This window comes from Phallusia mammillata, chromosome 5, assembly GCF_965637545.1.
Source record: "Phallusia mammillata chromosome 5, kaPhaMamm4.hap1.1, whole genome shotgun sequence".
Classification (NCBI taxonomy): domain Eukaryota; kingdom Metazoa; phylum Chordata; class Ascidiacea; order Phlebobranchia; family Ascidiidae; genus Phallusia; species Phallusia mammillata.
Genome location: NC_137256.1, coordinates 26,290,205 through 26,315,896, shown reverse-complemented (window position 1 = coordinate 26,315,896; position 25,692 = coordinate 26,290,205). Strand labels below are relative to the sequence as shown.

The window sequence follows — 25,692 nt, the reverse complement described above, 5'->3', positions numbered from 1 at the left end:
AAACCAATTCCCAATCACGCATGCATTTTATTGCCGGAGTGACCAATATGTTGTTTATGTACATATGCATAGAGAAAATGCACAAATCCAGAATTTGTTCGCTAGACACACAACGATCGAGTCAACTCCCTCTACTAAGAGGCACCAACCAAAGTGAAAACAACGACAACAATCCAAAAAGTACAGCCGCTAAATATTGATATATTATTACTATGGGCACACACGCGATAAAACGTCACACTACACAGTTTGTTACGTCACAGCCAGACGTCATAATGCGAGTACGTCATTAATGTATTACGTAGCACGCAGGGGTTGATGAAGCACTCGAGTCGGATAAAAAAGGATTTATATCTTTGAAGATGGAACACGGTCCATGACGTCACACACATGACGTCATAAACACGTACCTGATCGATGACGTCATATATCGACAAGAACTCAAAAGTTTTTGGTTGAAAAGAATCACAAACAAAAAATACATGCAAAAAAATAGTGATCATAATAAATACAAGGAAATTTCACTTCGTGTTCACAATCGGCGTTTATTCGTTTGCTGACGTCATAAAGGTCATTAGCAGGTGTTCGAACGGTTTTATTGTTCACAGTATGGACACTATGCTGCGCACCTGAGCGACTGTATCGTGATCTCGATTGGTTAAAAATTCGACCAATCACAGAGGTTCCCGCCAAAAACAGGTCCCCAGTAAAAAACAGAAGTACGTGACGAACACAGTTACATGCTGCACACTACAAAAGTACGAAGTAATTAAATAAATAAACAAAAAATGAGCACGGATGCCGTTGTAACATCACACAGAGCATTGTGTTTGACACAACAATGTACAGATTATGGCTTTCAATCGAACACTATGACTTCATAGAAGGATGTTGCGCAAAAAAACAGGCTGCTGTTTATTTGATGCTAAAAACGAGCTGATAAAAGGTTACAGAAGGTCGTTGACCCCGTACAGAAGAGTTCACCGCCGTCGAGGTTACTCGCGGTCAAAAGCATGCTGCATAAAAGCTAAAAGCTGCGGGCTTTTGCATAAACAAGCGCTTTGCGATAAAATACGCAAAGTTTGGGGCAAGATGCCTTGGATAAAAGAATTCGCCACAAGAAGCGGGAGGCAAGTCGCTATAAAGTGAAAAGAAACTCGATCCAACAACGATAAAACTCTAACCACCAAACTATAACAAGCGCAAAAATCTTTCACGGGAGAAAAACGATTTAATCTACGGGAAAAATAAAAACTAGGAAAGCTAGGAAAGTCCAATGCCTGCATGGTAACCGGTCATCACGCTTGTAACCCCGCCCTGGTGATTTTGATTGGCAGACAGATTGAGCGAATCAGAGAGGTCCATCGCCACACTAGAGGCTGCGTTTCCTTGCATGAGACTAGGATTAAACTGCTGCGTCACAACGGCAGAAGCATTGAACTGTGGCGATGCTCGTTCATCCGGAACGGGGCTGCTGTGAGTGCTCACTCGAGCGTACGACTCTGCGTTGAATTGTGGGTAGGCACCGCTTGAGGTGGGGGCGCTAAATGCTGAGTCAGCATGATTCAGCGGAATTCGGGCTTGCGACATGTTGCTGTATTCAATGTCTTGTCTGCGAAAAAAACATCAAAAGTTGCGATATTTTTCTCTAACCGTGCTTTTTTCCATAGCAATATGACGTAACATGGCAATGACGTACCCGGCTTTTGTGCAGACTTGAGCGAGTAGAATTCCTCTCTTATGTTTGTTGGCGTGTTGTTCTATGCCGGACAGACCGACCACCGAATAAGTACAGCCCGGTTGGAGACAGTGAAAGTGGGAAGTATTTCTGTGTCTGTCGGAATTTCAATTATTATTTCACAGTTTCAAGTTGTTACGACATACTGCTGTGACGTAATCGACCGCCAACTGATACAATCGACCACACTTAAAGCTGGGATTAAAACCGACCCGATAGGACCATGTTGTGGTATTTTAGAAACATGCTCTTCTGCCAGAAAACTACTTTTGCATGAAACCTTGTAGGTTGAAAAAGTTTTCACCGTTTGCTGTTACTTATCATTTATTAGCTTGATGCTTTCATACAGAATTTCCTCTGGTTTATGACATCACAATCTGTGATTGTTACCTGTATTTGCACGTGTCCCGCATACAATCCTCCTTCCCTCTGAATCTCTCGAAACCGGATTGTTCAAGTGTATCAGCTTTAACGTGTTGACGTCGATGTGTTCCAACTTTCGCACTGTCTGTACACCTGTCACGTCACAATACAAAGTTTGTTTCCAAGCAACGAAAAAATTCTAATAAAGACGATTTAAGTCCACCATAGCGCTTGTTACAAGGACCTTGCAAGCTTAAAGCGGGTTTCTTAACGAGCTTCGTGTAGTCAACCATAGCGCTTGTTGCATTAACGTTTTTACGATTAAAACGGGTTTCTTAACGGGCTTTGTGCAGCCAACCATAGCGCTTGTTACATGCACGACTTTGCAAGCTTAAAGCGGGTTTCCTAACGAGCTTTGTGCAGCAAAACACGACCATAAATTAGAATTCTCCCCAGCCTCTTGCAAATCTAAAGGCTCGTAGGTAGCAAAATATCGACTGCGGAATGAACTCACTTAAACTGGCATCTGAGACAGTGGAAATGTGTGCTGGTGCTTCTGTACTGGCAACCATCTACTTCACAATCCTGTGTTGTCTTGAACCGCTTGAAGTCGTCCCTCACCAACCCGGCCACACGTTCATGATGCTGCTGATGTTTGAACATGTGAGTGCGACCTGTGAATATGTACATGCACCCGTCCCTCGTGCAGTGATAATGCAAAAGAAAGGAGGATATATTCTCAATTATCTTTTACCCTCGAATTTTGTCTAGATGACCAATTTTTACTTTCTCTACCCACATTTTTCATGTAAGTAAATACTTATTTACATGACACCGTCTTCTATGAATGAATTATGACGTACTTTGAACACATGCGGACACTGGGTGTCGCCACAGTTCTCCGAAGACTCGAACCTTCGAAATCCCTCTATGACGTCATAATTGATTCGGAATTTGGCGAACATCGATGGATTCTCGTCGTTCGGTTTCGGAACGTATCTGTCCAACAAAAAATCTTTCACTTTATTTGAGAGTTTCAACTGTTACGTCAAAACTTACTAATATGACGACATGATCACAAATAGTGACGTAAAACTTATCAAAATATTTTGATTTTTTTCATGTTCTGGGAAATCCTAGCTAAGGTTTTTGAAAAAATGAAACGGAAAAAAAATTGATTGACTTTTTAACAAGTTTTTTTTTTGAAATTTTTTGCTCGCTTTATACTTTTTTGAAACTTGCTTTTTTCTGATATTTAAATTGTTTTACATCAAAACGAAACCGGCAGGAAAGTTGGGAAACAAGTCGGTGAGAAACGTTTCCTCACCTGTTGACAACTTCCGGGTCAGAAAAATGAAACGAACTCCCCTCCTCTTTCGGTATCTTCTCAGGGGAATCACCGTTTGTCGACGGCATGTCGTTCGAGAATTCTAAAATTCCATTCAAACAGTTTTGTTTAGATCAGAAAAACACAAGAGAATATGTTGGAATGGAACAAAACGTTTCAACTGTATTTCTGCCATAAATTTAATTAGATAAACTAAGACCTAATGCGAAAACGGTACTTAAAAGGTAGGATTAGAGCAAGGTTCACCGCAATACTTTAATTGCTTGGTACCAATGGTTCGCCTGGTGCTACTTGGGCGTTTTCGTTCAAATATTTTTTAAAACAGCTAAAAGTGCTGGCTACAATATACACGGACATGAAAAGTAGCTTGGTCAAATCAAAACTGCCAGAGAAATCGTGTGTGGAGAATATGTTGTGTTGCTCTTTTCCATAGAAAACTTATCGCATAAAACTCACTCGAGTTAGATTCGTTGCTGTTTGAATCAGTGTCGGGATAATTTACTCGTAAATCCAGCACGCCCTCATCCGACGAAAGATCGTTGTTTTCAAGTTGGGCAGGAAGTGAGGTCGAGTGAAGGCTCGTCACAGGTCGGGGGGAGCTCATATCTCCGCTAGTTGGCGCCAAAGATTGTCTCCCTGTAAGTGAAATGTTTGTGGTGAGCAAACTCGTCTCGGTCGAAGCGAAATAAGTGAAATAATTCGACCCCGAACCTTTTGATATTTGCTCCAACATCGCTAGCTGAGGTCGGCTCAACTCATGCATGAAATTTGACGGTTTTTGTGGAAACGACGATGACGACACTGATGACGCAGTCGCCTGTGAAGAAAAAATGTCAGTGAAGTAATATTTTAAACTTTTAAGGTTTTTGTGATGGAACTTTTGTAATCGTATGAAACAAAATCAGACGCCGTTTTATGTTGTTGAATTTTTCGTGATAATTTTCAGGCAAAGATTTTCGATTTCTTTTGTCAGTACCTGGCTCGTATCCATGGCAACGCCCGGACGCTGCTCGATCTCGTCCGCTTCGTCCACTATCAGCGGTAGAGAGTCGTCGCCGGAATCGACGTTGCTGTGGTCGATGTCAGTCGTGTCTGACGTCATATCTGCAATAACAAGTAAAAAATTCAAACTCTTTTCGGTTCGTTTGACTATAATTGCCGGTTTTTGTTACGATAATGTTTTTCGTTTGTTTGTGCAAGATCATGATGTTTTACAGTATTGTTTCTTTCTGGAAAATACCGAACAAGCGTTTCGTCCACATGGTTGCATAATTAACAAATTTTGTCGTTCAACTGGTGTGATGCTGAACAAAATACTAGTTGTTGTTTCGACAACTAGTATTTTTGCTGACGCTTCGCCCACCAGACCGGTAGGGTTTTTCCGAGCAATAAATCAAATATTGCGAGCACACGTTTTTGTATGTTTTTGTACGTGTGTGTGTATGTGTGTATGCATAAGTACACAGTGTTTCCACGTTGTGATTAAACGTGTTGTTGTTGTATGTTTCTGTACAACTATTTATTTCTGTGTCTCACCCATTCCGTTGTAACTCCTCCCCAACATTCTGCGCAGATGTTTTCTCACGTGAGTTGACATCTGATGTTTATATTGGAAAGCAAAAGCACAACCGGCTCTTATGCAGTGATAATGACTGAACAATCCGTTGTACTTGCAATCTACGAAACAAATAATGTACAGTTTACTAAAATAAAATACTTCTCAAACAAAGTACATCGCTTAGGTATATATTGTGTTAAGTATCGGAATGTGGTAAAAACCAAAAATCAATAGTTAACCACGTAACTTTTTAAATCTTCAATTTGCTTAAAAAACAATGTACAAGTTACAATTTGAGATAGCTAACGAATTGCTTCATCTCTTGAAGACAACCAAAAGGTGTAGTTTAATTGTTACAATTATTAAAACAAGGTCCCAACCACACTAAGCAATAAAGGAAAGATTTTCGCCGTTTTATTTTGCAAAATTGAAACATTTAAAAGAATAAGTTGATCTCTTGAAGACAAACAAAAGGTTAATTGAGGTTCAATTGATGAAAAGGAAATGTTTTTGCCGTTTTATTTTCCAAAGTTGCAGCATTTGAAAAGTTAATAATGAATTAAATTATTAAAATATGGTCCCAACCATTAAATGGAACATTTTCGCTGTTTAGTTTTGCAAATTTACACCACATAAAAACCCACCATATCTTCCGCATTGCTCCTTCTTTGTGTAATATTTAAATCCGCTCGCCTCTCTTCTAGCAATCTTCTCATGCTTCTTCATGTGCCAGGGAAGTTTCGACGTTCCTATGGTAACGAACTGACAACCGGGTTTCAAGCAGTGGTAATGTCCCCTCAACCGAAACTCGCAACTCTGAATAAAATTTCGTGGTAAGTCGACTGGCTGGAATTTCACTAACAGCGTCGACAATGTTTTAAAGCTCTTAGACTTGTATAGATCACAGTACGCCAGGCCTATGAAAGGCGCCATACCGAATCAGCCGGTCACCAAGCATTCACCACCACATGGCAAGCCGTAGGCTGCAAAAGTCTAGCCTTAGGTGTGTAAAACGGGTCACATATTTAGTAATTGGGCCCTAAAACATGAGAATAAAAGTCGATGAAACAGCAGCTTAGCACTAGCACATAGTTTCAATTTGATGGATTTGTTAAATCCAGAAACACGCAACATTAGCTTACCGGGTTAGGACACATCTTCTTCACTGTGTAGCTTCCAAAACATTCTTTTGCCGCTTTTGCATAAGCTTCCAAACTGTCGTGGGCTTGTCTGGATGAAAACAAACAAGTGTCAGAAAAATTATTTGTTTTAATTTCAATCTTTGCACGCCATACGCTTGTGTTACATGGCAAATAACCTGGCGTTGTTTTGAGTATGTTATGCGACCGTTGTATTGGTGTGCGTGTACTGACAGTATGTTATAGCAGCAGAAGCAATCAATGTAGAACATTCACGTGTTGATCACATTACAGCATGATACATAACATACCTGTGCGTTTGAGCTTTGCCGAGCGACTTGCAAACGTATCTGCACCGGTTCAGAGTGCAGTGCCAGTGATTCTGCATCATATATTTGCAATCACGACGCATACACGTCATTCTGGTGAAGAAATAAACACAGAATTGTTATTTTGTTGATCCTAAGACCGAGCTCATGCGGTATAAGACGCTTTAACAAAACTTGTGTTAAGCCTAAACTCAAGATTACTCGAAATAATTAGATGTGGAATGAATTTGGATAAGTAACTCAAGTAAACGGGTGTAACTGATGTGGCCCTTCATATCACTGATGGTGGCATGAGCAATTGCCAAAACATTTGAACAATAAAGCATGTCGCTTTTTACGCATATTTATGAATTACTTTTTCAGTAGGTGTTTAAAAACAAACAAAGGCCACAAGGGGAGTTTTAAGCAGCTTTAAATTGTTGCGAATCTGATCGAATTCCAAACTTACCCAGGTCGGATGTGGATGAAACCTTCCTCATCGCTTCCTCTCATCTTCTTCATCAAATCCAAGTGTCCTCCCAAGCCACTAGAGGGACCCTGTGAGCCCGACATCGCTTGTGACATGAGAGTGGGGTTCTGCAGCATCATATAAGCCCCAGTCGAGTGAGGTTCGGGGTTCAAAGTCGGGTAAACGAGCTTTTTTTCGGCCACCATCCGCGATATGTACTTGTACACTGGATGGTCGGCATAACTCGCCATGTTTACCGGGGGAGGGGCGCTCACACTCGGGTAATCCCCACCGCTGTTGTTGTTGCCGTTGTCGTGGTTACCCATGTCACGTGACTGGTCGAACTGTGCGCGACTAAGCACGATGTTCCGCTGGGTGTCGCCCTCGTCGCGTGGCAAATGACCGCTAGATGGGGTTGTAACGCGACTGGGGGAGCGAGGTCGTGGGGGTTCGTCCTGGGCGGGAAATACCGGGGAGAATTGGCGCGCGATTGGTTGTTCGAAACCGGATTGTTCCAGTTTTTCGTGAAATCTGTGAAGAAAAATATATATGTTTGCAACTAAATTGTTTGAAAACAGTTTTTTGACATATTTCCCGTGGATAAAACGTTTAAGCCGAAGTTTTCCGAAAAGAGCAACTTCCAAATTAGTATTTTTCAGCCTCAAATGAAGTTTTACAAAACTGTTGTGTTTATCAATAAATTGTAAAAAAGAGGTTTTGCTGGACAGCTTACGTGGTGTGAGTTAGCACGAGATGTTTTTCAGTGAACACAGCACAACAATCCTCTACATCACAGTGAAAATGATGACACGAACCGAATACACAGTTGGCGACGTTGCATTCATCAGGACCGAGTCTGTGTGAAAATAAACATTTTATTTACAAACCTCAAAACAAGTTGCGTGTTTTCATTTTCTGCTTTTTGTGCAAATTGAAGCAGAAATATTCAGTGGACACCCGATTTTTTTTATCTAAATTATCTGTTATTCGCAACTTTTTACGTTTTTTTATTTTTATTTCAACATAGTACACGTGATAACATTTACTTGATTTTAAGTTTGGTTAAAAAAATCGTCACATAGACAGTCATTATGAAAACTTTGATTTTTTGAAACATCTTCATTGAGACACCGCCTTAACTACGGACATTTTTCTATGTGCGCGTTTAAAGACAAAATCTTTGTCAAACAAGTCTGAAGAAAAAGTGAATTATGCTAATTAGGTGCTTACCCTCGGAAAAACTTGAGCACCGCTTTTGACGGTTTGTCAGATTGGTGAATCTGAAATAAATGCAACACAGGATTAGTATTGTCTTAATGTGAGCATAAGTTGCTGTTGTATTGTTAAGTTATTTTACCTCCATCGGTTTCTTTTCACTTGATGACGTCGAATTGCTCTTGGATGAAAGATTAAGAGCTTGGTCCTCCACTAAAAAAATGTTATTGCTGTTAAACCGATTGGGATATCCAATACCGAATTAATATTCCCCCCATGTTTACTGTTTATTTACGCTCGTTCAGCAAAACTCAAAACCTCACTTACTCTGGTTTTGATGACTTTCATCAATAAATGAACCATAGTTATCCCTATCTTGCTCCTGATTGGCTGGCAGGCGGTCAGGTGACCTAGCGGTTTCGCTCCAGTGCCCACCACGTTCTGCTTGACTGCTTTCTTGCTCGTAATGACTTTCACTCTTGTATGTTGAAGTCTAAAAATAGATAAATTTCTGTGATGGGTATTTTATGATTTTTGTGTTTATGCCGCTTTATAAGAAATTTGTATTTCTCGATATGCCGTTATCATATTGAAGGCGTCTCATACAACACGTCAAAACGTCGTGATGCATTCACATTGTGGTTTAATACTGGCAATTTTCAATATATTTTATAGCGAATGTTACCTCCATTTGATCGTTATATGCCGGTGGTAGAATGTACGGGTTGATATTTCCCCGAGATACAACTTCATCACTGGAAAACAAAAGTATCTATTAGTTTAGCTTGTGGAAACAAAAAAACATAGGTCAATTAACAATTGGACAAAAAAGTATTTCCAAATTCAGTAAAATACACAATTAGGTGCAGAAGTTCTAACAGTTAAAAAAAAGGAACAATAGCATGAGACACATTTAATAGTTACAAGAAAAGAATGTTTCAACCAAAAAAATCACTTAAAAAGATTTAAAGTTGACAATTTAAACCAATGATTCTCAACTGCTTTTGAGGCCACATCTGGCTCACAACTACTTATTTTGCGGCTCGCAGCAGACCTTAGAAAACAACCAACGATTTCTATTTTAGCTAATAATCCTAAGTGATTTTTTGAGGTCTTATTTTTTGCGGCTCCTTGCACACCTAAAAAACTTCTATTTGGTCCTGACCATAAAAAGGTTGAGAACCACTGATTTAGAACCGCAAGAGCGAAAGAAAACTCACCGTGGAGTTGACGACATGTCGGGTTTCATTTCACCGCTGGATGGCAGCAGAGGAGATGCAGATGTGGATGAATGTGATTTATGAACAGATCCGTGTAATGTGTTTCAGAGTGGTTTATATTTCCCGCAAGTTACAGTGCAAAGTAGTGTAAGAAGTAAAACGAAAACCCACCAGTTGCTACAGTTGTTGGAATTGAGGCTAAAACTTTTCTTGCCGCTTCCTGCAACATGGAAGAATCAAACTTTGCACTTCCACCTGATCTCGACTAGAGAACCAGCGAAGGAACCGGACCTGAAAAGTGGAAAGTTGAGAATAATATATCCGGGTCGGTAGAGCTTGCCACAAAAAACTTTTCCTAATGTTATCAAGTATGTAAAAGCACAGAGCCAATAAATGATAAGCTGCAGACAGTGCACAATTTTTGACCTATGAGGTCTCACAAACTGGAGTGCCGTTGGATGGCTAACAAGTCAATATGGCCGATCTCTCGTCACCAGCTGCACTGATGAGAACTTTAAGGTCGAAACAGTGTGAACTGTCAGCTTATCAAGTAGGCTTTTGAACAAAAAAGATAAAAAAGTAAATTTAACGAATATTACGTTTTTCAGAAAAAACTTTCTAAAAGTCCTCTTTTTGAATGTAAACAAGATTTCAGTGAAGAAAAAGTTTCATAGAAAGCAAGAAAAATAAATCTCACGGTTGAGTAATCGCGACGCGACGTAGGGGTAAATAAAAGATGGCATCAAAACCGGGGTTGGGGGGTTTCCCCTGACACCCAGATAGGACGGGGGTCGTCCAAAGGTCGCGGGGGCTTGTTGATGTCTCACTAAGGACTGCTGCACCACCGCTGGAGGGAGGTGTGGAGCAGATGTAGGAGGACGGGAGGAGCAAGAGGAGGAAAGAGAAGTGAGAGTGGGAGGAGGAGGAAGAAGCTCTGGAGAGGTTGCTATGGCGACAAGATAAACGGAAGATGAATAAATTAGAAAAGAATTTTGGCTTTCGAAAATTAAAGCTTCGAAAATTAGTAAAGAAAAGAACCATCAGAAAAAAATGTACAAAGAGAGAAGAAAAGCTTTGCAATGAAAAACATTAACTAAGTTATGTGCAAAGTACTTAGAAAAGAGTTTTGTGCACCAAGAAAAGGCTTTTGTTACAAACTGTCTTGATAGGAAAGATGAAAAACAAAGATTTGCGCGGAAAAAAATATTTTTGTAATATTTCTCATTTAAAACAAAATGTTCCGAAGTATTTTTTCTTACTTGAGCTTAGACTGTCGGATCCCATAAGATCTTGTCGGTCGTGTTTCCTCTTGTGCGACACCATCTGGCTGGTTGACGTGAATGAAAAACCGCAATTATTCCGCAAACAGTGGAAATGGTTTGCTGTGCGGTTCCAAGCACATGTCGGAAATCTGAAACAAAAGTTTGGACCAAAAATTTAGTGTTTTTCATATATGTTACTTGTTTTGGTCAAGGGCTCTAAACAACATTTCTTAGGGAGGATAAACAAGTGAATTGAAATTTAAAACATTAATCTTTGAATATATAAGCTATTGCTGCCAGGCATAATATCAAGTTTATAGAGCTCTTCTGGCAAATGTATTTTATTCCGACGTTTCGACGTCCTATACCTTCATCAGGAAAAAAAAAAGACAACGATATATTTAGTTCAAACAACTTTTCAAACAATTCTCCTTGATTTAATCCTTACTATTTTACGACTTACTGGCAAGCTTCGTTCTTGTAAAACTTCTTGAATCCCTGTCTGGTGTACGCGTCATCTCTGGTGTGGTAAGCTTTATGTTTCTCGATGTCACATTTGTTCTTGAAAGTGAAATTGCAACCGGGACGACTGGGGGATAAAACGATGGTTCAACAAGTTGTCCAAATCAATCAGTTTAAACATATAGGCTTTTCTGGTGACAATAATACATTAATTTGAAACATGCTGACTCAGCAATTATTGTCACCGTAAACGGCCTCTGTTGCGCCACTTAGCGGAAATTCCCAAACCTGGTAACTGTGAGTTCTTCTACCCCAGAAAACTTGACCAGTAACATAGAAACTCTACTTTTATGTCCACAAAAACGCACTTTTAATGACTCTCAGAAAACTAATATCTTGCACAGGACTTTCAATGCAAGTCCGCCACTACTTATACTTTGAAAGTGCAAGCGCGCGAGTGTATTTTAAGGTACAAGTAAATAAGTGCACACGGCCGTGGGATGTCGGCCTTTTTGAAATAATAACCTAAAACACCAGCTTGAAACTCACGTGCAATGGAAGTGGGTTGTTCGTTGGTTGACAAACGGACAATCTGACATTCCACACGATTCCGTGGCTCGATATCTCTCAAATCCATTGCTGACAAACTGTTGGTTCTTCTTGTGGAAATTTTCGTGCGTCATCACATCAGAAGTGCTAGTGTAGACTTTCGTGCAGCTTGTCTGTTTACAAATTGGTGTTTCAATGTTTGTTAGATAAGCACATGTCGTGGGTTCGAATCCCACCGCACGTTAGGTTTTTCTAGCGCGATTTCGTTACAAAATGCAAGTGATGAGTTGAACTTACATGCAAGCAGTGGTAGTGGGTGCTTTTCCCGTTCAAATGGCAGTTACCAAATTGTCTCGAGCAATCGTCTGTTGGTGCGAATCTCATGAAACCATGAGCTAATGAGTTATCTCTCTTCTTATGCATGTTGTAATGACGAATCACATCCGACTTGTTGGTGAAACGCTGGATAGATTTGAAAAAGATCAGCAATTTTGAATTTTTAGGGTCACAAACGTTAAGAATAGGTAAATAAGACGCTATACATTTACGGAAAACGGTTTTATAAGAACTTCGCAAGTCGTATAAACACTTATAGGGATTAAGCTGCTTTATATATTATTGTAATGTTAAGTAGATTACCTGAAAGTTACAATCACTATCAGTGCAGTGGTAATGGTCTCTGTTGATATGAGGACAAGATGCTTGCATGCAAGGGTGCTTCGATGTGTACCTGGAAATATAAGACTGTTTTAATGCTCTGCTGGGGTGAAAAATAATCTCTGACAATTGTAAGGAATTGTTGTTATGTTCCGTCGACAACTATAAGAAACTGAGGATATTAAGGGCCACTGCTTATTCATTGCTTAGGCAAAACACCCTCCCCCCAAACAACTCACATATAAATGTAGCATAGTATCAACTCTAGTAATTTGGTAATAATGAAAAATTTTTACTAATGCAGCACACAAACCCAGGAAATATTTCCAGAAAAATATTAATTTTACGTCTGATATAAAGAAGAAAAAATAAATATAATAGTTCTTATTATAACTGAGAAATCAAAACATTTTTAAAATGGGTACTGATAGGAAACAAAGTCTTTTCAACAGATGCAAAAAAGCATCTTACTTTGAAATATATTTGTCGAATACATCCTCGTCAAAGTTGGTTGGATCCAGAGTACCTTTTTTGATTGAGCTACAAAAAACATGAAAAAAACAAAATAAACATATAAGCTATTGCTGCCAGGCATAATATCAAGTTTATAGAGCTCTTCTGGTAAATTGTATTTTTATTCCGAAGTTTCGACGTCCTATACAGGTCGTCTTCATCAGGGTAAATAACACTGAATGCGCGTTGCACTGTACTACGACCTGTATAGGACGTCGAAACGTCGAACTAAAAATACATTTGCCAGAAGAGCTCTATAAACAAATTTAAACATTGATGAAAAATATTTCTCATTCTAGTTATTTGTCAAAGACAATGTAACCTGAAAAAAACATATACAGACAAGTTACACACCCGACTCCACTTGATACAGTTCCAGCTGTTATTGTGTCGATCGAGTCGGCATTCTCACTATACTTCACACTAGGTGGCACACATGAGCTGGACGAGACCTGCAAATAACCAGGGTAATATTAAAGTTATAATGATCAGGTCCTGCAAAGGTTATGGAAGGGCTGCTATGTGTGTTTTTGTCAGCATTAGATGATAAACTAAGATGATTTTTGCTGACATAAATTAAAGCAATTAAACTAAGACTGCGAAAGAAATTTAAGTTATTGTGAAGTTTTAACAGTTGTGTTTGTAGTTAAACATAATTTGAAATTTAAACTTTGAGTTAAAGAAAGATTTAACAGTTCACCAACATGAGTTAAAACTCTTTTTGTCGAGACCACTGCTTAATAAAATTTCTGTATTAAAACACATGTTGACTTAGAAAACTAGAAACAGTAACATGTATGCTTACCTGAGAAATGGCTGATGATCTTTTGAATATTTTCTGCAGAAGTTCCGCTTTAGAGTTAGCTGAAGCATGTTCTAAAAATGTTTCAACATAAATCAGTGTTAAAAAGAGTTTTGTCGTTAGCTGAAGTTGAATTACAACTTCCGCAAGTTAAGTACTGAACCCTTTTAATACAGGACCTGTTTTTTTTTAGTAAACTAACATAATAAAAAATTATCATTTTTCCTCTCCTTTTATCATTTAATGCACTTATGATAGCTAGTAAGCCAAAGTAAATGGGTTATTTCATTTCTTTTGAATCGAATAAAATATTTTTATTTTTTTATTTTTTTTTGGAAGGCAAAATATTGTGTAAAGTACTAGTAGTATTCTTTATTGAGTAACTTTTTCACAAGTAAACATCATAACTTTGTCTGGTATCTTCAAATTTTCATGTTACACACCTGCATTGCTTGAAACGATTGAAGCCATGAAGGCTGCAGCAGCTGCTGGAGGTAGACTGGCTGAAGAAAATGGTTTGAGGGGTGGGATTTGATTTGAATATGTTGGTGGTGTGACGACCTGAAACATACAAACTTTATCAACCAACAAAAATATTGAGCACCAGAAATTTCTGATTTGCAATGGCACACAAATTTACAACATAACAATTAAAATACTTACAGTTTACAAAAACAACAACAGGATTATGCAAAACTTTTAATTAAATTTGAGCAGCAAAATGCAGGTGTTAAACATTTCGATGTTCAAACATTTAATATATATACTAAAGTCTATATTACTTCTAACAATGCCCAAACAATGTCACTAAACTTTTATTTATACTGATACAGGTATTAATGAGCAAAACAAACAGTAAAATGTGTGCAATTTTAATGTTCATACATCCACTCCAACTATTATCGCAAGTTTTCAACACTTACATTTGATAAACAGTAAACAGTAAAAACATACCGGGTATGCTGCAGAATCAACATTTGTATTATTCCATGAAGTGGGCAGGTTCCAAGTTGCATTGCTACTAAAAAAATGTAAAAAAAATCAGATTAAAAAGTCTTTTGGGTAGTCTATAAACCTTTTCATATTAATCTGGTGACAAAATGTTAGAAGCAAGGACACGATATCTGCTTCACAAAACAGATTTACTGCCAAAAAAAGTTTTTCACTTCCAGAATTTTTTTTGGGAAATTAATTAACTTGGATTAAAAATTTATTTTCTACCTTGTATTGTGAGTGTCTTGAGAAGTTTCATGTTCTGATGAAGATTGAATCTAAAAATTAAATTTGTTTGTTAAACTTAAAATAAACATTACACCCTTGACCCTTATGAAATTTGTTTTTGTGGCAAAGTTTCAACAGCCCAGCCCACTGTTATTAAACTGAAAACATGTAGAACTGAACACAAGGGCAGTCCAAAAAGGTAAAATAGGAAAAATAGAGTGAAATTTAAAATGTGTCTCATTTTTTGTTTTGGTGACAAGTCAACCATCTTTTATGAAAATCAAAATTTGTAAACATACTGCACATTAATATATATCATGCAAGAACTCTGTAATATATTGGATTTACAATATATTGGGCAAAATCTTAAAGCATACCAGGAGACCTATAATAAGAAGTGGATCTCAAAATAACTAAAGTGCTTTGGCAGAAGTTGGTACTTACAGTTGGTTCTGGTTTGTTGCTGGATCATAGTTTCAAGTCTTGATGAGTTAATCCTGCTTCAGTCATTGCTTCAATCAGAGGACTTTGCTGACCAAGAAGTTCCATGAATCTTCTATATCTAAAATTGAGTTGATACTTGGTTTTGTAGGAAGTGTCGTGTTTAAAAATTGCACACAAAGTTAGTTAAAATGGTTTTGATAAGTTCCTTTCTTGTCTGATATTCATTTCAAACCTTTTAACAGAATCGAGACAAAAATATTCTTGTCATCTACTGTAAAATAGTTCAGTTGAATTTTTTTGGTTGTAGCTAAGCAAGAATCATTATGTGTTCCACCGATAAGTAAAGCAAAATGTTTTTACTGAGCAATTTTAATTTTTTACCAAACTAAACTAATAATATTGGACTTGGGAAGTAATTGACTGCAAAAACTACATAAATTCACGGCATATTTTTGTATTACTACCAGCCCGCAGCAGTGACCCCATTTCTATAAACTGCCAATAAGATTAAATGGCGATTTTGTAATTCTTTTGTGGATTTTATCCCATGGGCAAATTCCAATGCATTATGTGAACAATAATTTTAATAAAAAAGAATTTACAGCCAGAACACTTACATACAGAAGTAATTCTAGTGCGTTGTGCGAGTAAACTTGGTATAATCGTTCAACTATTTATAAAATTCAGTTAAAATTAGTAAATTTTGTCTTCACCAGCCTATAGCTTTACTATATTTTAACTATATTTTACCCCAAGTTTTTGTACATGCATATCTTACTTTTCCATTCTGATATGGATGCTGTTGTCAACTTCCATCTCGTCTTCATCGCTCATGCGTCCGACTGCTTGTGGTTCATGGTGGACCTCACTGTCATGGCCATTACCTTGTGTTGACCTCTCCTCTGCAAAAAAACTTTGTATTTTAATACATAAAATAATATATATACACTATGATTTAAACAAATAAAATAAAAATACTTTGTACAAAATTGCTTCAATTTTAGTGATGTGTATAGTAATGCTAGTAGAAGAAACATAAAAACCATAGACCCACTCTATACAGCAATGTCTGATATACATAATATTCATGGCATCAATGTATATTTTAAGTGTTCCTTCCATTTAGAAAATGTAGATTTAAAAATTTAAAGAACAATTTGTGTAATTTGCCACCTTTTGTTGGTTTGTGTTTAATTTAAAGCAAACATGTACATGAGCTATTTAAAATCTGGACAGCAATTCCTCGAATTTGTTTTCTGCACAATGTCAATAATCTTCTTTATTTTGCTTGTTTTATCCCAAGGTTGTCGTTTTACAGTTTAGTACATGCTTGCTTTTATAAAACATTAAATTTAAATAAAATATAGTTGTTATAGTTTCAAGGTTGTTGCATGATTTAATAATAGGGCAACAAAAATTAAACCTTCCTATTATGGCAAGGTGCATCTTGTGGCTTATTCACTTGCCAGAAGACAGCCGCTCCTTAGAGCAGGGAAACGTACTTTTAGAGTTTTATAGAAATGTTTGACGACTACTTCCTAACTCCAAGCTTCCAAAACATGAGTTCGTTTATCGCTTGTGTGTTGAAAACCCACACACCCTACAAAGGAAGCCAAAGTATTTGGTGGAAGATTAGAACAACACAAAATCACACGAGCTGATTAACAAAATAAATGATTCATTTCCAGGTTAAAAGATTAATGATGGTCTGTTCTCATCTTTGTGTGATTTCATGTTGCCAGTTGGACAACACACAAATAACAAATGTTTTTTTTCAGGTGTCCCTTTATTAACAACAATATTAACTAGGGATGTGATTAAATGTTTTTAAAAGGTCATATTAATTATGACATAATTATATTTCTAATTATATTCTAATGTAATGATTATTATGTTTTATTTTTTGTGCCAATAAAACTTTTATAAACTCCAATAAAACAAACAATGTGTTTGTGAATCTAAAAAGCAGAACAAAAATGTTACCTTCATCAGTTTTTTGTCGATTTCCGGACAAATCAAGGCAGGGCTTCACTTTCGGGTTAGGGATTTCACCGTCAGATGTGTTGTTTTCAAAATCTCGCATTCGTTTTCGTTCGGAGCGATCGTCATCTGTAAAACAGTGTTAGAGATAAAACAACTTATATTGATGCATTTTTTCTTGTACATGGTGCAGCATGGAACTTGGTTCAGCTTAAAAAACAGAGTTTTAAACAATGATTTTGTCACAAACAAATTACTGTATATAATATTTGCTAATTATTATCAAAAAAATCGTGTACAGTTTTGTTTGTGCTATTTCCGTTTTAGTATTTGGCAAAGAGTGATTTGTATCAAGTCTAAAAGGTCAAATATAATGCTACAACCATGACTATTTAACAGTGGATTGTTAAAGACAGAAGTAAAGTCAGTATTTGGTGCACAACTTTATCAATATGTATTGGACCTAGTATGACATCACAATGCCCTCTTAGTTGACTTCCTACTTTTTGCACTCAAAATATTTTCTTTGCTATCTTGAGCAAATTTAAATGAGGCAAACTGAAATACATTGAAGCTGTGTTTGTTTTGACAACAAAGAATAAAGATTGAAATAAATGAGGAACAAAAGATGCACTAAGTACAATGAGGCCTTTAACCAAATATCAGTTTCAGATTTTAATTAAGTTTTGAAAATTAATTTGAGTGGTTTGGCAGCAAACGAAAATTCGTTCATTGTTGTCAATATATCCTTAAAAAATATGGCCACAGTAGCTGAAATACTACGTATAATATCAACCAACAGATTGAAATGAAGTTAAAATATTTCTAAGACTGGTTTGATTTCATAGAAAACTAGATGAAGTTGCATTGAAAAACACTTCAGTGCTAAATTGACTCATTCAGATGATTTCTGTTTCACAATCAGATGATTTTGATGTAGGGTTTATTTTGACATATAATTTCCTCATATTTTAACACAACTGTAATTCAAATGCTTTTCTCGGCATTTTACCCAGCTTAAATCTTTCATTGTTGAAAAACAGGTACAACCGAGATAAAGTTACAAAAATTACACAATGGTTCATACAACTGTGACTGTTGAAACATTTTAATTAAATCTCTCTGAAACAGATTTTTACACTCTGAAATCTACATTTATAATCAGTTTGTTGATTTGATTTGGTAACAGTGTTTAAAAATTAATAATTAATTTATAATAATACAACTCAATGGACAATTTCTGTATACGGTTTCCCCTCTAATGAACACAATTAATTATTAATTGTGTTCATTAGAGGGGAAACCTTACACAGAAATTGTCCATTGAGTTGTACACCAAGCATTTCAACCATTACCTTGTTTACTTGCTGAACTTTCAATCCCTTCATCATCACTAAAACCCTGTGGTTGTAGAATGTAGACCCCTGGGAAAAGAACAAAAGTTCAAAGTGGGTTGAAATGCATTGCTATACATTAGGGCACCGACTAAAATGGGGCGGAAAATCTTCATAAACATGTTTTTAAAGCAGACGAAGCATTATATTTTAGCTTCAGCTTAAAGACCAACCACAAATTACTATTTTTTAGGCTGGTATACCAAAGACCACAAAACACTAGAAAACTAATGATGCAAAATGTTCAGGTTTTAAACAACTTTCAAATACTAATGACAGATTTGCTTAAACTGTTGGTATTTAACCTATTTGACATGTATGTGACATTTAACAAAATATCTCAGAAATCCTTGTAGGTATTGAGAAAGGTAAGAATTAATCCAAATAGGTTCAATAACTTTCACCCATTTCGCTTGTGTTTGATATTTCATGCATCATCAGATATAAAATTTCTGTTACAAATTGTTTTTCAAACACATACCAGAAATTTAGATCAGGCGTGTGCGACCTGTGGGCCATTGATAAAACCTTGTGTGGCCCACAAAGAAGCTTGGATTTTAAATGTACTAGAAAACAAGTCCAACAGTTATACATTTTTGAGTAGATTAATGCGCCTGGTAGTTTTGGGGCTAGAGTGAAAAGCGAAATTTAATTGTAGTTAACTCAATATAGGCATTTTTGGTATGCAACAAAGTAAAATCACCTTGTGATATATAAAGGGCTGACCACTTAAAATTGGTAATTGTATTTGACCCCACAGTGACAAAGGTTGCACATCCCTAGTTTAGATAATTGCATACAATATATTTTTTGAAAATATAAATTACTTGAAACTGACCCTTAAAATCAAGTGTGGACAATTTAGACCCACTTGTTTAACATGCAGGTTAAGTAGAAAAACATAAGCATATCCGTTTTTGTAAAGCTGAAAACTAACATGGTAAATTGGTTACCTCAAAACAGTGCCAGAAAGTTGAGATGGCTTTACACAAGTAATAAATCCATATGTGCAGAGCAGAGTCATTTGGCTTAATCCACGATTTATCCAACATAGTAGAGTTGTTGCAATATATATTAGGATCAGTTAAAACTAACACATTTTTTGTTCAATGGGTAGCTGTGGAAAAAAACAAAATAAGTAACAATTGTTTAATACAAACAAAAAAGGTAAATAAATAATTTTGTTTCATATTATTCTATCGCTGCTTACTTAATGTGCCCTAACAGCACCAGCTGTTTTCTGAAATACAGTTTGCTGAACCAGTCGGAACCGACACAAATAAATTCGTCTTCAAGTTTATTGTTGGCGAATAAATGGTAAGAGATTTTTCACGGGTAATCCCTAAATTTTGCCGCGCAAATAAAATAAATAATCTTGCACAGACAATTGTCTTTCTGTGATATCATAATAGGGCAAATAATTAATGCTTCATATTTTAAAAATCAGCCAAAAATGAAGTACATTAAAAAGTAGTTTGCGATTTATTTTTGTGAAAAAAATATTTTCTAATTTGAATTCGAACGCAACCGTCGACGATGCGCGCTTAAACCAAAAACGTTTTCGCAACTTTTTTTACCATGAGGTTTTTGTATTACGTTGGATGCGCATGATACGTGACCAGGGCAAACCGCAAAAACGGCTCCAGCAAACACACATCGCATATCTTAAGTTCTAAGAGAGGTGGAAAGAAAAGGGGAAAAATGCTACAAAACCCAAAAATTTTTTGGCCGAAATATCCCGATTGAGGTAACTTAAAATAAAACGAGAAAAATAAAATATTGCTCATTTTTTTGGAAAAGCTTTACGTTCCTGAAAATCTAAACGGTATGCGCCAAATTTTGGGGCGGCTAGTTAAACAAATGCAATTTTGTTAAAAAATTCTATGACGTAAAAACGTGGCAGTTTGGGTTTGGCGCTCAAATTTTGGGGTCAAATCTCAACAGATTTGAATGAAACTTGCAGAAAAAGCAAATAAGAGTCATTACTTTGCACAGAAAAAATATGTACTTAAAAAAATCTAATGGTAAAAATTGATATTTAATGTTAGTACTGCCAAATTACACTTTGGAAAAAGTAAAATCACCAATTTATCTTCAAAAACGCAAGAAATTGACACTGAAATGCAATAAATCACACACAGATGCAGTTATGAGGTATTTAGGCTTCTCTATTGCAAAATAAAAAGAAACATTAATTATGCACGAAATACTAATCATACGAAATTGTATATTGCAATAAAGACCGACGCTTGTCCTACTTTGAGGCGGATTTTCAGCTTCTGTGTAAAAACGGGTAAAAAGTCACTGCCATATTCTTTTTCTGCAGAGTATGTCGTTTTCAAAAGCCCCAACTCGTTATTCTAATTTCGGGGCCACTGCTCTGAATATTCACTTAAAGTTCGTGACTCGCCCGTCCCGCTCGCCAGCAAACAATGACGCGCGACCGATCAAAGTGGCCAAAAAGGGTTCACTTTCGATCGCAATATCTCGCGAACCAAACAAAGCTAAACTGAAAAATTGGAACAAAACACTTTTTGGTTGCGCAGTAAATGTCCGTTGGTTTCCCTTGCATAACGAGGTACTCGCGACCCTCGCCGGAGCCAGTTCGATGATTACCTCCGGTTTTCCGAAGTACGACTGGCTCAACTCGTGAAGGCTGGACTATTTCAGAGTCATTACTATGTTTTTTCTCCTTTTACTTTACTGATAATATTTAATGACTTTTTTCTCCTACGGGGCCGAAACATAATTTCGTTGTTCGTCAAACTTTCAAAGAAAGCCAACGGAGCTGGGCCCCTTTGAACAAATCGACCACTTTTAACCACTGGGGGTAGTATTTTGTAAAGTCTAAAGTTCGTCCGCTTTTTATTGCAGAAATGGATAGTACTCGGGTATGTGTTTTTAAAACACTTGTCAAAAATTTTCTTCAGGGCCGGAACATAATTTCGTTGTTCGTCAAACTTCACAAGTTCGGGAAATATTTCTTTCCGTGTTGTAAAAACAAATTAATTTCGCTAAAAAGCATCTTCAGTGTCTAGAAAGCAATAGGGGATAAAAATAGGAAAGGCATAAAAATAGAAAAAGCTAATAGTTCTTCGCAGACACGATCAATCAATTCTCAACTGAAAGCCCAACAGACAAAACTGACTGAACACGCAACGAATGATAAGAAACGCACGAAAGATAAAACAGAAAAACCGTAAAAGGAGGAAAAACACAACAGACGACATTTATTGAAACGGTCCGGAATTTTGCTCATGCAAATATGGTAACCCGTGGTATGGTATGTGATAAAAACCCTACAACATAATGGTACAATATTATGGACGTTTATGTAATGAGAGATTCACAGTGGCAAAAATAAATTAATAAAACTGTTTGCAAAAAAATATGGCATGAAAAACAATAATGTATTTGCACAAACCCATAAAGATTACAACGCAACAAAAAATAGGTAAAAACGTTCACAAACAGAACTATTAAGTTACAGTGCAACTAAAATACTGATGTGCACACATAAAATAAACTCAATTTAAATTGATTTTTGTCCTTAAATTCAACGAATAAATTGACAAACATGTCAGCAGAAGTTACAGCATAAGTATTATGAGCGATAATTAAAGGAATTAAATGCACACCACTACAATTTATAACAGGGCTTTAATGAACAGATCTAACACCATTAATAGTGTATAGAGTAACATGAAACTGACCATTGAACACAGTTTGGTATATCAACAGCATTTGCAATATGGGCCCAGAATAAGAAAATACAATGAAATCACAATGGTTAAAAGTGCAGAAGCTATACTGTATACTAAAGCATAGGGAAAGGTGGCTAAGTAAAACATGACAATGTAAAAACACAATTACATCACAATGATTAAAAGCGCAGCAGCCAGACCTGTGGCCAAGTAATTAAAAAAAAACTACAGTCAGTGCACACTGTTTCGACCTATAAGGTCGAATCAGTGCATCAATGCTGTATGCCCAGTTGTGGTATCGCATTAAACAATCAAAGTTGTCATAATTTGTACACGGACAGATAAATGCATAAAACTGATAACCTGTTTGTGTCTTTTACATCAAAATATTTAAAAAATAATGATACGAATTTACAATAGAAAGAAATGTGTTTTGACAATGTTTTATGTTGTTCAACAATTGACATACACAATTTTGCAATATTCTACCGCATTAAAAAGCTAAACAAACAGTACGAACAAATGTTTCCTAATCCAAAATATGTTTGCACTTGTGCTAGTATCAGCAAAGTCAATATTGATGTTATTTCATTTTTCTAACACACATGAGCAGTGAAGGTTGCCCCACTGTACATCAATACAGACAGGTTAGGCTGCCGAATTCAGTTGTCAAGCTTCTTAGTTAACAGGAGGTTGATTTTGCAGAACAGCTTGTAGAGTTTTTTGCATCAAAATCTATTGCTGTTGAAGGTCATGTTGTCTGAAATTCAGAGGTATTGGGTTTAAAATACACATCAAGCATAAACCATTATGACAACAAATAACAACAAAAGCTATTCAAATTAACAGACAATTCACCAAAATATAATCCTTAAGGGCAGTGGATTTGAACCATTTTAGCAATTCATAGCAGAACAACCAGTCCTTTAGAAAAAATACGTTTATGTTGAAAACAAATTTATTTTATTGCACTAACCATGTGGTAACATATTGTTCATTAAACCAATCATTTAACAGGAAAGATTAAAGTGCTTGCTTAAACGCACAATAAAGTTATGCAATAAACTGAATTTGAATGTATTTGTTGAACTTCAGTAACATGCAAAAATAACAAATTAAATTTTGTACCTTGTTGATTTCCTGGTGTTACTTCTTTGAGGGAACCACTAGAGTACTTCCTTGTTGTTTTTCTTGCATAAAGATCCATCTCGTTCGGAGGTCATGTGGTATGAAATACAAAGGTAAAATTGAATTACAAATACCTCATTATCATTCAGGTGAGCAATCACAAAAAACTATTGAAATTGGCAAGATATGTGGCAAAATATATATCTTGGACAACATATTATTTGTAAACAGGGGTCACAACTAACAATTGATGCAAACAAAATGTGTGAAATAAATACGTATTTTTTTCATTGCAAATTGATTGTGCCTAAAAACCAATACTAATTTCAATATGCCTGTGAGCATTAAGGTGTGTCAGCTCCAATGCAGGTTGTGACCACTCATATACACTTACACTTAAAATCCTATGAAAACATTTAAGTTAATGAATATTGCTAAATAAGCATAGTACCTGATGCAGTTCCTTTTTGACTGATCTCCCAATGTACAGAAAGTCAGAGTTCTGAAAGTTGAATTGATGGAAGTTCTGAAAATGGAGCTACAGATGAAAAACGAGTTCACTTTGATAATGTTTATGCAAGTACTTACAATATTGGTCAATTAACATCAGTTGCAGCAATCTATTAAATTGCATTTCACAAGAACAGCAAAAGCCCTGTGCCTGAAACACACAAAAAGAACCAAGCCAGCAAACAGCTGCAAACTTGTGAACAAACAGTTAACTGTTAATATACGAGTTTGAAAACCGTAGATCTGATTACACAAATAAACTATAAAGCACCTAACACAGTCAACTTCCTACACCTGAACAAAAGAAATGAACCGTAAACCTGAAAAGATAAAAAACAGATTAATCTAATAATATAAACATCCTAAATTCCTAAACCTGTAAAGTACAAAAAACATGTAATCTGTAAATCAGCAAATGTAAAATATACTATCAACCATCATAAACAAACACCCTAAACCTGTGAACAACAAAAAACATGTAATCTGTAAATCAGGCAAGTTAAGATAAAACGTTAACTGCAAAAAACAAACACCCTAAACCTGTAAACAACAACAAATTCCTAAATCTGTCATGAAAACAAACTTTTATATTATCACTAAAATGTAATGACTATAATGATGATAACTACAACCTGAAAAGATGTTTAAGATAATCCTAAAACCTCCAAAAATGTTTATTTAAAATAATGATTAAAATCTGTTAAGATGTTTAACAAGATGTTAAAACCTGCAAATTTGTTTGTTTAAAATAATGATTAAAACCTGAAATAATGTTTAATAAGATAATGTTGTAACCTGCGAAAAGTTATTCTTAACTATAAGGTAACTGATACATTCCTAAAAAACACAAAAATTCGTTAAAACCTGCAAAAAAAAACAAGGCAATATATTAATAACCCAAATATGAAATAGTCATTAATGCACGATGACACTTACACTTTACCTTAGCAATGTAGAAATGCTCAATAACAAAGATTGAATTGAACCAAATTTGTACAACACAATAGATCAATCAAAAGCAGGTCCTGAAAGATAAAACAAAAATGTTTTGACATTTGATAGCAAAGTATTTAACACAAGTAGTACACACCTGGAATGAAGTAAATAATAGTTGAGAGCGTACAGACTGAAGTCTCAATTCTGACTTTTACTACTTTCTGAGCACTTGACGATGGTGGTTCAGGTGGTTAGAGCGACGCATAAATAAACACAATACTGTAATGACGTTTAAAGAATCTGTCGGCTGATGAAAAAAGGCACAACACCCCCCAAGAACTGGTCTACTTAAAAAGAAATAAAGGATAGTTAAAGTAAACTCAACACACATTTTTGTTGATGAAAGAGGGAAAACGCAAGCAAAATTTAAGTCACAATAATATTGATGGTAGTTGCTATTGGTTCATAACCAGCCTCAATCAAGAAGTTCAGGCATCATCAGTAGGAAAGTCTGAAAAAAAGTTTGAACCACCACCGTCCCTGTACGGCCGACGTAAAAAACACAATACAAGCTTGCCTTAACTAACTGCCCTGCATACGAACGTCGCTAAATAGCCTATAAAGGTAAAAAGTGAGTCTGTCCTGTTTTACAACCACCCAAGCAGTCATTGCCCCATTATGACTAGGTGGCCTGGCCAAGTAGGTTACGGAACTGAACTAGTAATTAAGTTAATCTAAATCCACACAAAAAACAGGCTTGACCAGCACAAGT

At 36.2% G+C, this 25,692-nt stretch overlaps 2 protein-coding genes and 1 long non-coding RNA gene across 5 annotated transcripts; all 3 read right to left on the bottom strand.

Annotated features, from left to right (window-relative positions):
- Positions 1 to 7: 7 nt before the first annotated feature.
- On the bottom strand, positions 8 to 14,121 carry LOC145229740 (zinc finger protein castor homolog 1-like). The gene is made up of 30 exons (XM_080095067.1): positions 14,047 to 14,121; positions 13,607 to 13,677; positions 13,156 to 13,253; positions 12,760 to 12,828; positions 12,271 to 12,361; positions 11,929 to 12,093; positions 11,632 to 11,804; positions 11,084 to 11,209; positions 10,618 to 10,769; positions 10,225 to 10,304; positions 9,359 to 9,453; positions 8,824 to 8,893; positions 8,466 to 8,631; positions 8,281 to 8,351; positions 8,154 to 8,203; positions 7,657 to 7,779; positions 6,924 to 7,454; positions 6,458 to 6,568; positions 6,150 to 6,237; positions 5,652 to 5,823; positions 4,986 to 5,126; positions 4,426 to 4,553; positions 4,161 to 4,266; positions 3,906 to 4,085; positions 3,429 to 3,531; positions 2,935 to 3,100; positions 2,616 to 2,848; positions 2,129 to 2,254; positions 1,700 to 1,834; positions 8 to 1,612 (listed from the first exon to the last, which is right to left on the bottom strand). Exons 1-30 carry the CDS (start codon positions 14,072 to 14,074, stop codon positions 1,264 to 1,266), a joined length of 4,197 nt encoding a protein of 1,398 aa, XP_079951193.1. The 5' UTR covers positions 14,075 to 14,121; the 3' UTR covers positions 8 to 1,263.
- A 703-nt stretch (positions 14,122 to 14,824) lies between these two features.
- LOC145228664 (uncharacterized) lies at positions 14,825 to 19,755 on the bottom strand. 3 transcript variants are annotated; one of them, XM_080093920.1, is made up of 6 exons: positions 19,596 to 19,755; positions 18,604 to 18,672; positions 17,252 to 17,377; positions 16,047 to 16,170; positions 15,269 to 15,386; positions 14,825 to 14,874 (listed from the first exon to the last, which is right to left on the bottom strand). In XM_080093920.1, the coding sequence occupies exons 3-5, from the start codon at positions 17,349 to 17,351 to the stop codon at positions 15,293 to 15,295; spliced, it is 318 nt and encodes a 105-aa protein (XP_079950046.1). In that variant the 5' UTR covers positions 17,352 to 17,377; positions 18,604 to 18,672; positions 19,596 to 19,755; the 3' UTR covers positions 14,825 to 14,874; positions 15,269 to 15,292. The 3 variants fall into 3 exon arrangements, with proteins under 3 accessions (XP_079950046.1, XP_079950048.1, XP_079950049.1); XM_080093922.1 differs by lacking the exon at positions 19,596 to 19,755 and adding an exon at positions 19,124 to 19,188; XM_080093923.1 differs by lacking the exons at positions 18,604 to 18,672; positions 19,596 to 19,755 and adding an exon at positions 19,124 to 19,179.
- Positions 19,756 to 21,706: 1,951 nt separating this feature from the next.
- Positions 21,707 to 24,599, bottom strand: LOC145228772 (uncharacterized). Its single transcript, XR_013860284.1, has 3 exons — positions 24,063 to 24,599; positions 23,475 to 24,000; positions 21,707 to 23,106 (listed from the first exon to the last, which is right to left on the bottom strand). It is a non-coding gene; the product is annotated as an uncharacterized LOC145228772 (long non-coding RNA).
- Between the last annotated feature and the right edge of the window lie 1,093 nt (positions 24,600 to 25,692).

Excerpts from the sequence above, each read along its gene's own strand:
- LOC145229740 (XM_080095067.1), bottom strand. The coding sequence starts at position 14,074 with ATGGCTTCAATCGTTTCAAGCAATGCAG. Across the intron at positions 13,678-14,046 it reads AATCGTTTCAAGCAATGCAG|AACATGCTTCAGCTAACTCT; the intron begins GTGTGTAACATG and ends AAACATTTTTAG. Across the intron at positions 7,780-8,153 it reads GTGCTCAAGTTTTTCCGAGG|ACTCGGTCCTGATGAATGCA; the intron begins GTAAGCACCTAA and ends ATTTTCACACAG.
- LOC145228664 (XM_080093920.1), bottom strand. The coding sequence starts at position 17,351 with ATGCGAGATTTTGAAAACAACACATCTGACGGTGAAATCCCTAACCCG. Across the intron at positions 16,171-17,251 it reads TCGACAAAAAACTGATGAAG|AGGAGAGGTCAACACAAGGT; the intron begins GTAACATTTTTG and ends GTTTTTTTGCAG. Across the intron at positions 15,387-16,046 it reads ATCCATATCAGAATGGAAAA|ATATAGAAGATTCATGGAAC; the intron begins GTAAGATATGCA and ends ACTCAATTTTAG.